Source organism: Misgurnus anguillicaudatus, chromosome 2 (genome assembly GCF_027580225.2).
Source record: "Misgurnus anguillicaudatus chromosome 2, ASM2758022v2, whole genome shotgun sequence".
Classification (NCBI taxonomy): domain Eukaryota; kingdom Metazoa; phylum Chordata; class Actinopteri; order Cypriniformes; family Cobitidae; genus Misgurnus; species Misgurnus anguillicaudatus.
In genome coordinates this window covers 15,055,708-15,070,100 of record NC_073338.2, presented here as the reverse complement: position 1 = coordinate 15,070,100, position 14,393 = coordinate 15,055,708, and the positions used below count along the sequence as shown (strand labels likewise).

The following is a 14,393-nucleotide window of genomic DNA, read 5'->3' as shown; positions in this document are numbered from 1 at the left end:
TATCTAGCGCTCCCGAAGCGTATCAGAAAGCCATGGATTCTATGTTATGTGGGATGCCAGGTGTGGTGTGCTACACTCAAAAAAAAAAAGTTGGATTTACTTTAAAAAACTTTGTCAAGTGGGTTCCACATAGCTTGTTAAGTAATGTCAACAAATAAAATGCAAGTTGTATTTACTAAAAAAGTTTGTGTAAAATTGACAATTTAAACGTTGCATGGACTAAAGAAATCCCAGTAAAGTCACTATTATGAAACATTTAATTGATGAAAACAAAATTAAAAATAATGATTTAATAACTTCATAACAACGAATCAATCAATCAGAGTACAGCTGCTCAATACAACCTTTATTTAATTACAGTTTATCAAACATATCACAAACATATTTGAAATGCAATGTAACATTTCAAACCGTTTGTTTGTTTGTTTTGTTCTAAAATATATCAGAACAAGTTAAATAACTTATACTTGGCCACTTATTACTCAGGTACCTATCTAATCATGCTACACTTCTGCAAGAGGATACAACAATTCTGCCAGAACAACAATTTACCCATAATACACTGCAGCATCATCAGCCAATGAGATGCAAGTCTGTATTGGTTTTATTAATCTGTTACTTTTACGCAACAATGTTATATTGGCTGAACAAATAATTAGTGGCCAAGCACCGAAGGTGCTGAGGCACCTATTCACTCTGTGCACAATATGGCGACCACTGACGTTTCTAACTTGACTGTGTGGGCCAGTACTTCCGGTGAAAACTTCCGGTGATCTGAGAGTGAGAGCGGGAGACAGAGACAACAGTGAATGAGATCAACAAACTGGATGACTAGATGTTTTTATTATGAGTGTTTTTAGAATTAAAGAGAGGCGACTTGCCTTTCAGAGAGTTACAGGCTCAACACTTCATTGTTGTGTGCCATTATGTACCGTTTCGTCAAACTACAACAAAGTAATCAGCTTTCATGCATTCCCCGTTGATGCTGCGGTACGGGCTAAGTGGATGCAAAATATCCGGAGGGATGACTTCAACCCGACCCAAAACACCCGGGTCTGTAGTCGGCATTTTAAGCAGACTGATTTAAATGTGACTGCCGGGGGGTTGAGGAGGCTGAAGAAGGGAGCCGTACCAGTTTACTTTTCGTGGAATGGGTACAAACTACCTGCGCCCCGACCGAGCGTCTGGGAACGGCGTCCGCGGGCCGAGAGTCCCGCACCAGAGTCAGACTCGGACTCGGAGATGGATACCGAAATGGCCATAGATCATGACTACTGTGTAGTCCCTGAAACAGGAGCGAGGGCGAGTAATTTGGCAGACGAGAATGAAGCCCTACGTCGCCAGATCAGAGAGCTACAACAGCAGTTAGAAGCCCAGAAACTTCGCCAGCGTTTTGGGATAGATCGCCTGTCTACATCAGATGAGAACATGCGCTTTTATACCAGGTTTGCGTCCTACAAGAGTTTCATGGCATTTTGGAAATTAATTGAACCTGCTGTGATCCACAAGATGGTGCGCATAACCAGTGCCAAGACAGCTTCTGCCAGCATCAGCACAGTCCATCACCCAACAACGGTAGGTAACATGACGTGCATACAGTTGTTGGCTTAATGTTACTGAAATTAGATTTAAAATATTTTGTAATTGCCCCTGTTGGTTTGTGGAGTTAACTACATCTAACTAAAAAGTAAAAGCCAGCCAGCTGATGTTGGTATTATTTTCTGATGTAGGCTATACTTAGTAATAGCAATGTCAAGGTAACTAAACAGACTTTTGTTTTTTATCTGAACAGAAACTGAGACCCATTGATGAGTTGCTGCTGTTCCTGATGTATCTGTCAGTGGGTTTTCCTCTCAATGACCTTGCAGAGAGGTTCAGCATTCACCGCACTACTGCAAGTCGGATCATCTCCACATGGACTCATTTTCTGTACTGCCTGCTGGGAAGCCAGCGCCTTTGGATTCCTCCAGAGGTAGTGAGAGCTCACCTCCCACCTGAGTTTGCAGATTTTTCAGATACACAGGTAGTCCTCGATTGTACAGAGATATTCTGTCAGACGCCATCCTCTCTGCTCCTTCAAACTGAGGTGTTTTCTACCTACAAATCGCACACAACATTCAAGGCTATGATTGGCATGGCACCCCACGGTGCTGTCACTTTTGTGTCTGGGCTATATGCAGGCTCTATGAGTGATCGCGAGATCTTTAAGCTGTCTGGGATTATAAAGCTTTTAAAGCCAGGTATGGCGATCATGGTGGACAAAGGTTTTGTTGTGGACAACCTTGCTCCTTGTAAGGTGTACCGGCCTGCCTTTCTCAGCAACAAACGACAAATGAGTCGAGAGGATGTCAGACAAACACAGTCAATTGCACGTCTGAGAGTGCATGTGGAGAGGTGCATAAGGAGAGTGAAAGAAAACAAACTGTTTGACAAGGACATACCACTGTCTATATGCGGGAACATTGATGAATTGTTCAGTGTGGCCTGCTTCCTGGTCAGTTATCAGAACGGGCCGTTAGTGAAGGCATGGGCAACTCCCCAATGAGTTAAATTGGTAATTTTGATATTAATAAATCGTTTAGTCTTAAATAGTGTTTAAATTGTATGATGTTTTCTCTCTTAATTTTTACTACTTTCGGTTATCTTTTGATATTTTATTATTAGTGTTCAAAATGTATTGTACGTGGACGTTTTGTTTGATATGTTGTGCAGCACTTTGGTCAGCATTTATGCTGTTTTAAAGGGCTACAGTATATAAATAAACTTGACCTTGATCTTAAAGATCTATCTTGCTTATTAAAAACAATTCTTTGTGTCATTGCCTTCATTACATTAGCTTTGGATTTTTACTGATGACTTGAAATCAAATAAAAACACACACCACAGATGACATTAGATGTAGAATTTAATAAGAACATATTGAATAACACTTATACAACGATCTAATATTAACAATTAGGGACGCAAAACGATTAATTACATCCAAAATAAAAGTTTGTATTTACATAATAAATGTGTGTGTACTGTGTATAATTACTTTGTTTTTAAATGCACATACGTGCATGTATACATTTAAGAGAAATGTATTTACATATAAAATATATAATATAAATTACATATAAATGCAGTAATATGCACATGCTGCTGATAATAATATAGTTATTGCAAATAATATGCAAGCATATGTGTGTGTTTTATAGATAAAATAATTATACACATTACACACACACATTTATTATGTAAATACAAACTTTTATTTTGGATGTGATTAATTGTTTTACAGCTAATCACAAAACTTTTACACCAGGCTGAACCATTAATGTTTTAAAGATCAGATCAGGTAATGATAGAAAAAGAAAAAATCCCCCCTCTCCCTTATAACCCTAGCAACCTCTGCATCTGTATAAATTCTTTGTACAAAAAGGTCCTCCTCTGCAAAAACCACAAAATCACACCACTGCATTCCAGTGATAAGCAGTTGGCCTTGCACCTGCCAATAGTAGCTGTGGCTTGGCTTCAGACGCAAGGCGCCACTCTGCATGTGCAGGCAACCAGAGTCAACATAGCTCTTCAAGTTGGGGCATTTCACCTCCACCAGCCCGAACGGTGGTGCCTCCGTTCGATCAAAAACGACACCATCTGGAGAGGATCCGAGCCAGGGAGCATCTGGATGGATGACAAATCCTGATGGCCAGTAGTTGACGTTTTTAATGCGGGCATATTGCTGAATAGCTTCTGGCTCCAGTGCCAGCCCCCTCTTCATCAAGGCTGTCTGAACCCCACCTTTGCGGATGCGTTCTGCAAGGTTCTCTGCAGAGCTGTGACCTCGGACATGGCACACCTCACGGAACCTGGATGAAGTGATCCTCATCTTCCTCAGGCTGTGCCACTCTGCGCTGCCACTCTGTTCTCTCGTAGCCATCTCGATGGATCTTGCCATGTCAAAAGTAATGTTAAGGGACATTACATTAAGGTGTTGTTGGTGAGTGCACACAAAGGAACATGTGGTTGGGTCCAGCCTGTGACCATCTAACGGCAGGGGTGGTGGAGGGGGTGCGTCTGGGTGGTGGATGATTACCCTACTCACTGGCAATGGGTGCTGATATGAAATGGGGCTCCCTTCTTGAACGGTCCCAAAGGTTGAATCAACAAGAGGGACATCACTGCTTATCGAGAGTGTAGTGATTAGCGGAGCAAGTTCTGCCGCGAAGTCCTGGTATGCCTCGTCAACCTTCAGGGAATCTGGGTCTGGCAAGTCACCCCGCACTGCTTTGTAGCGCTTGCTCCTTTGAAAACAGTTATGTCATAATTATAAAAAAAGAAATAATAACTCTTAAAACAACAAGAATCTGACAATGACTGCAGAATAGATTATTATTTGAGAGTGAATATTACCTTACACCATCAGCAGCTGTGTACTGTCTTGACTTGGGTTTGGTTGAGATGAATACCATGTTACCCACTCTGCCTGGTTTCACACCCTATCAAGTAAACAAACAAATAAACAAATAAAACTTAAGGACAGTTGGTTAGCCCCCATAACATACCATCACACGTAGGGGTGTGTCATATCATACCGTCCACGATAATAAGGGTATAATTTTTTACATATAAATGACACAGCGACACACTGACGTATGGCACATTTATGTTCCCTAGTGCGCTCATCAACAACACCATTCTGCAGTACGTTAGCCTCCGATGATGATTTAGTACCTAAAAAGGGAGCTACATCACACAGACTCTTATGTATAAAAGGCATGTGACAGTGTGACAGACAGATTGAAATCAAGCTTCCTTGTGTTGTGTAAACTCTTAACAACAACAATACCCCATAGTAAAAACGCAATGGCAGAGCAAACATTTAGGTGAGATAAATGTAATAAGAAAAAAATATTCTATATCGTCATAAATATAATTTTTGCAATATTGTTGAAATATAGCAATATAATTAACCCTGTAATAGATTTGGTAATGATGCGCTTGTTTTGTCTTCATTGTGCTTTTTAAACAAGGTTGTAGAACTTATATCCAATTTCAAAAAAAAAATATATATATATATATTAGCCTAAGTTCTTAAGTACTTACCAATCTTCGTGGTTTATGCCATCGCTGCTCAGTTTCTGTGCAGCTGAGGACAGGTGGTACTGCTTTTAGTTGTAGCGTAGAGTATTTTGTGGTCTGATACAGTAGTGCAACACTGTGGTTGCAGAGAGCGGTTCCAGCCACACAGGAGCACTCAGCCACCGCTATTTGAATCGGTGAGCTGTCCTCAAAAGGAATCTATGAATAAAACATGATTTTAGCAAATAGTAGAGGTATGATTCATAAGGCTACCAGAACAACTAGAACAAATAAGACAGCCTCAATAATCTTAAAAGATTTTCTGTTGTATTAAAATACAGTTGTTACTTAGAACAAATGAACAGTGTTAGTAAAACATTGAACAGGTTAGTATAGCCTAGATTGAGGGTACAAAATCAACGCTTACCTCACACTGACTCATGTACCCATCATGAACAGGCCTACTGCTGCTCCAACGACGGGGAGCAGTAACAACCATTTTCTGGGGTGTCCATGAAAGTATAGTTCAGGTTTAAATCAAATAAACAGACTTAAGTTTTCTTATTGATATTCTACATCCACATCACCAACTATAGCCACAAAAATACCCCAGAATCTGACTTGAACTGGTTAAACACATGTTTTGTCACCCTACTCTGAGGTCGTGAGGCTTCTCATGCTTCCTCATGGACCTATAACATACAGCCCTGACGGTCACCCTCCCTGCAGGGTCTTTGTTTGAAACTGTGGGAATTTAGCATCATTCATGTAATGTTAGACATATAGACCAATACTTACTATAGCTGCAAAAGAAGCACGAAACAGAACTGTATTCTGCCGTACTGTCTGTGCGCACGACACTGGTGCGTGTCTTTCTGTGTGTGTGTGTGTGTGTGTGTGTGTGTGTGTGTGTGTGTGTGTGTGTGTGTGTGTGTGTGTGTGTCACAGTCAGGGCATTTACATGATATGATTAAGCGTGCAGCACTAACATAAACCAAAAAGAAATACTCAGACCTGTCAAATAAATAAACGGCTCAAATAGACAAATAAATAGACAGCTGTCTAAACTTAGCGATAGATTATGTTTTCTCTACGCCCGGTTGAATCGTTTGTTTTGGTTCTGGAAAGTTAGCGCTTTTTCAGGGTGCTGCGTTTTTGTTTTGGTCGTATCGTATGCACCTCAACCAAAAATAAAACGTTTAAAAACAATTGTTAATTCTACAAATCTAAAATCTGTACAGGACAACTGACCTAAATGTTAACTACATAGCTACTGCTACCTAGTTAGTGATACAACAATGTGAACGTGTTTTGCTGTCAGTTTCAAACTTACCTTCATAGTTGTCAATAAAACTTGAAAGGTACATCTTGTACCCCTTTTCCCGTTTACTCCGGGGGGCAGAGCATCCATTTCGGACGAGTCTGTGGACGTCTGATATAGTAATTTTTGGCAGGTCTTGGAGACATCTGGTGTAAAACATCGCCATCTTGCCGGAAGTGCTCACCCACACAGTCGAGGTGCGGAAGTAGAACGGAAGTAGAGTCGTGCACGGAGCCAATTGGAACTGTCAGTATTATTAGGGGTCAAGCATCGAAGGTGCTGAGACACCTATTGGAATTGTACTTTTTTCTTCTTCTTAGCCATTGGTGTCTATGGCAGCCCTATGAACCGTATGTAGGAAAATGATGAAATTTGGCACAGTTGTAGTGGAGGTCATAAATAGTCAGGTGGTCAAAAATGGGGTCTCTAGCGATAACTCTATAGCACCACCAGCAGTGCAAAAATTCAATGTTCAAATGGTTATAACTGCAGATCCGTTTGATCTATGAAAATTCTACTTAGTACACGTGATTGCCCTTCTCATGCTTATTGTTTTTAATACCTTACAGTAAGACTCCACCCATTACAGTAGCACCCATTTTGAAATGTACAGTATTTAGTTTTTTCGCTACTCCTCCTTCAAATTTGGTGCAATTGTTATGAAATTTGGCACAGGTGATCTTTGGAGTGAGCCGCATAGAAATGACCGAACAGAATTTTGATATTTATCTTTTTTCAAAAGTAATAAATGCGCAAACTTAACAAGGTTGACGCAAAAATGGTTCTGAAGCTGTACCTCTGTCATTCTTTGATCAATTAAAATGAAATTTGGTACACTTCAGGTGGACCATGAACTTGGGGTTCATGCCAAATTTGGTGACAGCGCCACCTATGGGTCACGAGATATGAAAATAGGCTATTTTTGCCCATAACTTCTGCACTGTTTGTCAGAAAATTATGATATTGATGTCTATGGATTGCTTACCTCATGCCGCATCTGTCGATGTGTATTATGCCGGGTTTGACCGAACCGCCTGTCCGCCATTTTGAAATTTCACATAATTTGTTATTTTTTTGAACTATTGGACATATCCACGCAAAAATTAGTAAGGAGCTTTGACATGATGTCCTGAAGGTACCTGGGAAGTCAGAGTACAGCGCCACCTAGGGGTTATAAACTATAACAGTTCTTATGGAACTGCTTATAACTTCTGAATACTTTGTCTGATATTAATTTCTTTGTGAAATTGTTTTCACTGGTTTATGCCGATTGCAACGATACCTCTTTTGTCATTTTCCAACATTCTGTTCATGTGTTATTGTAAGGCATATGGTAGATGATTTTTTCGCTACTCCTTTTACAAATTTTGTTTATTTTATGCCAGGTACTGCTCGTATATTGTTTGGAGCAATCCGCACAGAAATGACTGAACAGATTTTTGATATTCTGTTCTCTTTCTCAGAAATACCACTCCAAAGTTGACCGTGCCTGTGACGTTGTCTATTTGTCATAGTAAATTAATGTGACTGTATATTACATTGTATAGCATTACTATACAGAATGATCTTCTTGTCTTCAATCTCACTTGAGCTTTTTGATTCTCATATACAGTACATTGTATTTCTGTTAGTTCTGCATCTGTGTTGATTGGCATATGTCAATCCTTGCAGCACCTAAGCTGTTTTTTTGCTGCCCTTTGAGCTTTGTTAACCGAGTTGTGCATCTGGTTAACCACATGCCATGAGATGCTTAGGTCATGGGTTCGAATCCCATGTGCAGTGATATTTTGTCTTAACTTTTTTCTCACTTAAGTTTTGTGAATCTCATACTATACATTGTATTTCAGTTATTTGTGCTCTCTGTTGTCATTTCTGCACGTTTGGTAATTGCTGGATATCAATGTTTACAGCTCTAAATCTCTATTCTATAGCTTGGACTAGGGCTGCAACGATTCGTCGACGTTGTCGACAAAAATCGATAATAGAAATAGTCGACAATGAATATCATTGTCGACATTGTCGCCAGACATGAGTCGCACATGCGCATTAGCTTCTCTGCTCAGCTATAACACACAGAAATGGCAGCGTCCAACGCAGCAGATGCGCGTACCAAAACATCTGAGGTTTGGGAGCATTTTAGCCTGGATACGGCGAATAAAAAGATTACCTGCATGGTTTTCAAAGCAGTCTTTGCATTTCACGGCAGCACCTCGGTCAAGCACGAACATTTAAAGAGAAAGCACGTCGGACAGTTGAATTAAACAGAGTTTGACTCGCCTCGGTAAGATTTAAATAACATGAAAGCCAATACGTTTTGTTTTGGATGTACATTGTACATTTTATATGCGTATTTTCGCTTTAAAATAAATAAATAAAGGATTTAACGTTATGCCCGACTGTGCCTGACAAAATTTTAAATTAAATGCATGCAGTCTGAAGAAGAGAGCCACGGACGCCTTTCTGCAAAAGAAGCAGACGTGCACCCCACAACAGGCGAATGCCCTCACTGAGTATGTATATATATATATATATATATATATATATAACTTTTTTTTTTCAGAAATCTCGTTTTTTGGTTGTGCATTCAAATTAATATCAATTCAACTGCAGTTGGTTTGTTTTGATTTAAACCTTCAAAACTTAAAAAATACAGCATATATATATTTATATATATAAATATTAGGGCTGTCAAAATAAACGCGTTAACGCAAATTCATTTTAACGGAACTAATTTTATTAACGCGCGATTAACGCAACACGCAATTTCTGTTTGACCCACAGCTGGATGAATTGAGAAGCAGCAAGTAACCGGCGCTGAAATGAGTCGGAGCTTTTCATAAAAATAAGAACATTAAGCTCTCGTCTAGCGAATTCAATGCTCTAAATGGTCATTAAACATCTAAAATTATCTTTATCTGCACGTTTCCTGAGAGGTGTACCGTCTCAAATCCATATAAAGCAAAGATGCGTCTTCTTTCACTTTTTAGTTTCGTTTTTAAAGCATTCAGAAATGATAGAAAATAGACCGCAGGACTTGCTTGATGTTAAAATAATTATTAAGAGAGATAAAGTTCGGGACCTGATTTATGTTAAAAGAGTTATTAAGAGTGACAAGGCTCAAAAGCGATGTCTGACGCAGACGTCTGAAGCGCATGCACACAAACATGCGAGTGCGCGACCCAGATATATATAGACATCTAACACAAAATTACAGTTTTAAAAGTATCTGTTTTGACAAGAATTCACGCAGGTATGACCTATAATCTGTTATATCTAAAGTGAATGTTTGGTTAACTGTTAAGGAAAAGTATCTGTTGTGTCATTATATTAAACCCTTGCATTAGCCTACAGTATCTTAAAGCGGTCTGTCTCAATGTCAAAATTAAACAACAAAAGAAAAACATATATGTAACATATATTGATATTGTTTTTGCTCTGCGTAAACAGGTGTAGTTATGTCATGCTTTATCAGATTCCAACAATTGTTCCAATGGTTTTGAAGTTTTTTAATAGAGAATGTTAAAATAATTTGCTCATCCCAACTCAATTTGCCAGCACAGGTCACAAATGATGCAGCAGCAAACAGAAATGGAGAAAGAACAAGGTCTTCTAAAGGAAAAATCATGTATAAAACTATGGCTGATGGTTCTGTTGAAAATGTAAACAGGCTGTTGTAGACATACATTTTCATATAGCATATATATTGACCAAATCCATGCTGATTAGAGCATTAAAAACTTGAAAAGTGTTACATTTAGGTAAATTTAGAACAGATAAAAATAATTTATTGACAGCCCTAATAAATAAAATAGCTGAAATACATAACTTCCTTTTGGTAAAATCATAGTAGCTGCAATTTTTAAAAATGTAAAACTTGTTTTCATTAAATGTAAAAAATGTTCATTGAACTACCCCCTTCTTTCTTGTTTACTATCATTTTCCACAGAATTAAAGCAATCTCATGCTTAATTTTAGAAAAAAATCATTATTATTCGATTAGTCGACTAATCGTTTCAATAGTCGGTGACTAGTCGACTATTAAAATAGTCGTTAGTTGCAGCCCTAGCTTGGACACACCAAATCAGTGGTTTAATTGTTTACTCAGTGGCGCATGCGGTAAGTGCTGTGCTTTGGGAACCTGAGGTCATGGGTTCAAATCCCAGATCTTACTTTCACTTATTGAGATTTCCTTTTGTGTTCACTTTAACACATTCTTCTCGACCTGTCTGGTTTTCCACACTTGTTATATTTTTGCCATCTTTACTGTTGTTGCTCCGCACTGCAGTGGTTCTGCTCTGCATTTGCTTTGCTTCGGGTTCGGCCTATGTATTGCGCGCTTTCTGCGCTTTGCACATTTGCTGCGTCGTGTGGTTTTTGCTGTGCTTTGGGTCCTCATTGCGCTGAAGGTGCTTGACCCCGCAATTGCTGCTTGCAGCTATATTTTTGAAGTAAAGCTGACAAGACACAGTCTTTTGTTGAAATTACTAAGTTAAATTAATCATATGCCGTTACTTTTGTTAAATAAAGTGAACAAGAAATTATTTTGTAAAACTGACTCCAACCAAGTTCATTTTTTTGAGTGTACATGGACGACGCGGTTGTGTTCGCTGAAAATGAAATAGAACTGGAACAAAGACTGAGAAGAGTTTTTCAAATATTTAAAGAAAAAGGACTGACCTTAAACAAAGAAAAATGTTCCTTTGGACTCAAGCAGATTGAGATATTAGGACATGTTGTCTCAAAGGACGGGATAACCAGATTTACGAAAAGTTGAAGCGATCTCTAATGCTCCCAGACCTGAAAATGTTGCACAGTTACGTTCGTTTCTAGGCACTTGTGGATTTTTGATGAAGTTTGTACCCAATTATGCAAATCTGTCAGAGCCTCTCAGAAAACTAACCAGACAAGGACAAGAGTGGCAATGGTCATCTGAGGCAGAGAATGCATTCAAAGGACTGAAAAAGGTACTGACTAGTGAGCCGTGTCTAGCATATTTTCACATAAATGCTCCAACATTTGTAATCAGTTATGCAAGTCCAGTCGGAATGCTTTTACCTCCAAGAATAAAAAGACTTGGACTGCGACTGTGTCCACACTGTAAAAAATTACTCTGGAGGGTGTTAAATTTAACCCATGAAAATTAGTTATAATTTAATTAAGTATATAAGCTAGCAAGTAAAATAAAAAGTTATGGGTATATTCAACTTTCACTATCCAATTTTTAACTGTAATAACTGCAATATTAAAAAAATAAGTAACATATACCCCAAAATATTGGCCTTAGCACCGCAAAGTGCGCATGAATCAACATCCAGGCGAGACTCGAGTCACCATTTTTCATATCATATCGGCGGGAGAACTGCGGTTTGTTGACAGGTACGTTTTTATTTAACTTGTTGATATCATCATGAATGTAAATGTTAAGTTGGTTAACTGTAAAATCTAACAGAAGTTTAGTCATTAGCGTGCTTCTCTGTCTCTGTTGTTGACAGATTGATAGGTTAGAACATGTCAGTCAGGTTAGCTTTGAATGAAACATCGCCCAGTTCTTGCACCTGTGAATACGAATAAAAATCCATATTTATGATTAAAATATTAACTTCCATTATTATTATTTACATGTCTGAATCTCGTGAACAGCGGAGCTGCTCAATATGAGTGGTTGAACTTGAGCAAGCCACGTGACGAGAGAGAGAGCAGCGGACGGTTGATGTACGATACAGACGGGAGGGCGTCAAGCAGACAAACAAACAACGCTGTCGATGCTAGATAATTACTGTAAAAGTTTTCTTGCATTTATCTGTTAATATATTGAGTTTTGTTTTAGAAGGGATCCATTTATGAAGCCATTTTATTATTATTATTATTATTATTATTATTATCATTTACGGATATATAATTAACGTTGCCTTTCGCTTTTTAATGTCTGTTCAAAAAAGTATTTCGGAGTTCATATGTTATATACGTGACTTGTATATGAAGTTGAATCACTTAAAATTGAATGTAAGTACTTCTTGTTAGTGTTCAATGTTTTATGCACGTGTACTGTGATATGAAGTTGTATTTTTGTACTTAAGTTTTAAATGAAGTTGAAATGTTTGTTTGTATCGATATAGCATGCGAGTCTTCTGAGGTAAATGAGATCAGTTTTTCCTCTCATATTAATGTCTTCTTTAATTTTCTAATGATAACGTGAAGAACAGTATTTAGGAATCTTGCTTTTAATGGTTTTTTAACATCTCATGAAGACTTCGTTTTTTTTTTTTATGAAATAATATGTTCAAGAAGCTTTATGTAAAACTATGATATGTTGTATTTCACTTGAAATGTATTGGGGTTATTTTGTACTTCCAATAATTAGTTTTAAATGTTTACAGAATGTTATCTGGTCAATAAAGCAAGCAATTATGCAATCTTGTGTATGACTATTTTCTTATTCAACCCTCTCTGAATAAGTAATATGTAATGTTTCTTAATGGCTTATCATTATTAATAATAATTTAATAGCAATAACCCTTAATACCAATAGGGTTAATGTTATTCATTTTTTTATAAGTAATTAGTTATGAAAAAAATAGGTAGACCTTACCTAATTTTTTTTACTTTATCATAGTAATTAAATTTAGGTACTCTTTAATCAAATATATAGGATATAATTTACTCAAACAAAGTGAGTGCAAATTGCTATGTCACAAGGTGACGATCTTTTTTTTCTTTGGGGCGGAACCAAAGTTATGGAAGTTTGGTTCCGCCCGGAAGTGTTTTCGCCCGGACCGGAAAAGACGAACACCGGACTTCCGGTAAGCGTCGCGAGCGGGAAATCGGCGAATTCGATGCACCTGTGCCTAGTTGGGGACAGCGGTTAGTGATTGGAAGATACGCTGAACAAGGCAGTACTTAAGGCCAAGTTTATTCACAGTCTGGAGACCTTTTGGGTGTGTGTGGAAGCGCTGTGTTGTGGCCGCTGGTGCGCTGTTTGTGGCTGCCTAAACTCTCTCTCTCTCTCAGGCTGGAACTGTTGATTGTGAAGTCATCGCGAACCTTAAAGGTTGTGAGGAGAACGAACACATGACGGATTGAGACGAAGTGAAAAAGGGGATTGAAACGGCATCGCTGTGAGTACCCAGATCTAGCTAAAAAGTGTCTTGTGTATTAACCTGGCTTATGTTAACTCCCTCCAGGAGAAGGAGGACGGCCCTACCCCTCATAGAGCGTGGTGGGTAAGCCGAGGAAATACTTACCGAAGCAGACACAACAACGCCGCCACTAGCTGGGCCGCATATTTCCATCGCCATCTCTGAACTAAGCGAAGTGAGGGAAGACGGGCGCCTTTTTCGTACACTTGGAGTGGTGGGTGAGTCTTTGTGCGGTGGAAACCTTTATTTTTGACGTGGTGCTGTATATTGCTGTGGGTTGCTGTGTATTGCTGTGTGTCTTGTCAGATCAACCCCCGCCTTCACGCACTTCGTTGAGAGAAGACAAAGAGGCTGCTGGCTTTAGCTCAGTTCAGTTCAGCATACGTTGTGAGTGTGCTTCGGGCCTCCAGAAACAGTACGGTGCCCAGAAACGATTTTCCCCCCTCTAGACCTCAGGCGGATGTGAAAAGTGGCAGTGAAGAGCCGAGGAAACAGTAGAGGTGTGAGTACGATTTGGGGCTATTATTATTGACATTTTCTATTGCATAAACATTGTTGTCGCAGAGAGAGAGGTGACGTAAATCCATCGTCCCGTGGCCTCTACAAAGGGGCGCCCCTTTCCAGAGTTCGAACGCCTGACGGTAACGAGGAAAGGGCAGCGCTCGGCCCGGTGAGACGTTGGGATATTCCACCCCTCTGCCACCATCTAGCGGTCGTGAGGGTTCGCCCCCGACGCCACCTAGGAACTGCCTACCCCAATCGCACGTCGCGCCGATGCTGTAAGTCCGCCACTGCTGCCTGTGTGCCTATTAAATCTCTTACGCTGTCGATCCATAGAGATGGAGCATGCACTGTATCCGGTAGACTTGTGG

General features: G+C 39.3%; 2 protein-coding genes across 2 annotated transcripts; one reads left to right on the top strand and one right to left on the bottom strand.

Annotated features, from left to right (window-relative positions):
* The first annotated feature begins 694 nt into the window (after positions 1-694).
* LOC129422448 (uncharacterized) lies at positions 695-2,806 on the top strand. Its single transcript, XM_055178380.2, has 2 exons — positions 695-1,575; positions 1,793-2,806. Exons 1-2 carry the CDS (start codon positions 847-849, stop codon positions 2,543-2,545), a joined length of 1,482 nt encoding a protein of 493 aa, XP_055034355.1. The 5' UTR covers positions 695-846; the 3' UTR covers positions 2,546-2,806.
* An 81-nt stretch (positions 2,807-2,887) lies between these two features.
* LOC129422595 (uncharacterized) lies at positions 2,888-5,295 on the bottom strand. The gene is made up of 3 exons (XM_073873383.1): positions 5,089-5,295; positions 4,396-4,481; positions 2,888-4,286 (listed from the first exon to the last, which is right to left on the bottom strand). Exons 2-3 carry the CDS (start codon positions 4,452-4,454, stop codon positions 3,332-3,334), a joined length of 1,014 nt encoding a protein of 337 aa, XP_073729484.1. The 5' UTR covers positions 4,455-4,481; positions 5,089-5,295; the 3' UTR covers positions 2,888-3,331.
* Between the last annotated feature and the right edge of the window lie 9,098 nt (positions 5,296-14,393).

What these genes read in the sequence shown, in the direction of transcription:
- LOC129422595 (XM_073873383.1), bottom strand. Translation starts at nt 4,454, where the DNA reads ATGGTATTCATCTCAACCAAACCCAAGTCAAGACAGTACACAGCTGCT. An exon ending in ACAGCTGCTGATGGTGTAAG is followed by an intron (nt 4,287 to 4,395) that starts GTAATATTCACT and finishes CTGTTTTCAAAG; the next exon opens with GAGCAAGCGCTACAAAGCAG.
- LOC129422448 (XM_055178380.2), top strand. Translation starts at nt 847, where the DNA reads ATGAGTGTTTTTAGAATTAAAGAGAGGCGACTTGCCTTTCAGAGAGTT. An exon ending in CAGTCCATCACCCAACAACG is followed by an intron (nt 1,576 to 1,792) that starts GTAGGTAACATG and finishes TTATCTGAACAG; the next exon opens with AAACTGAGACCCATTGATGA.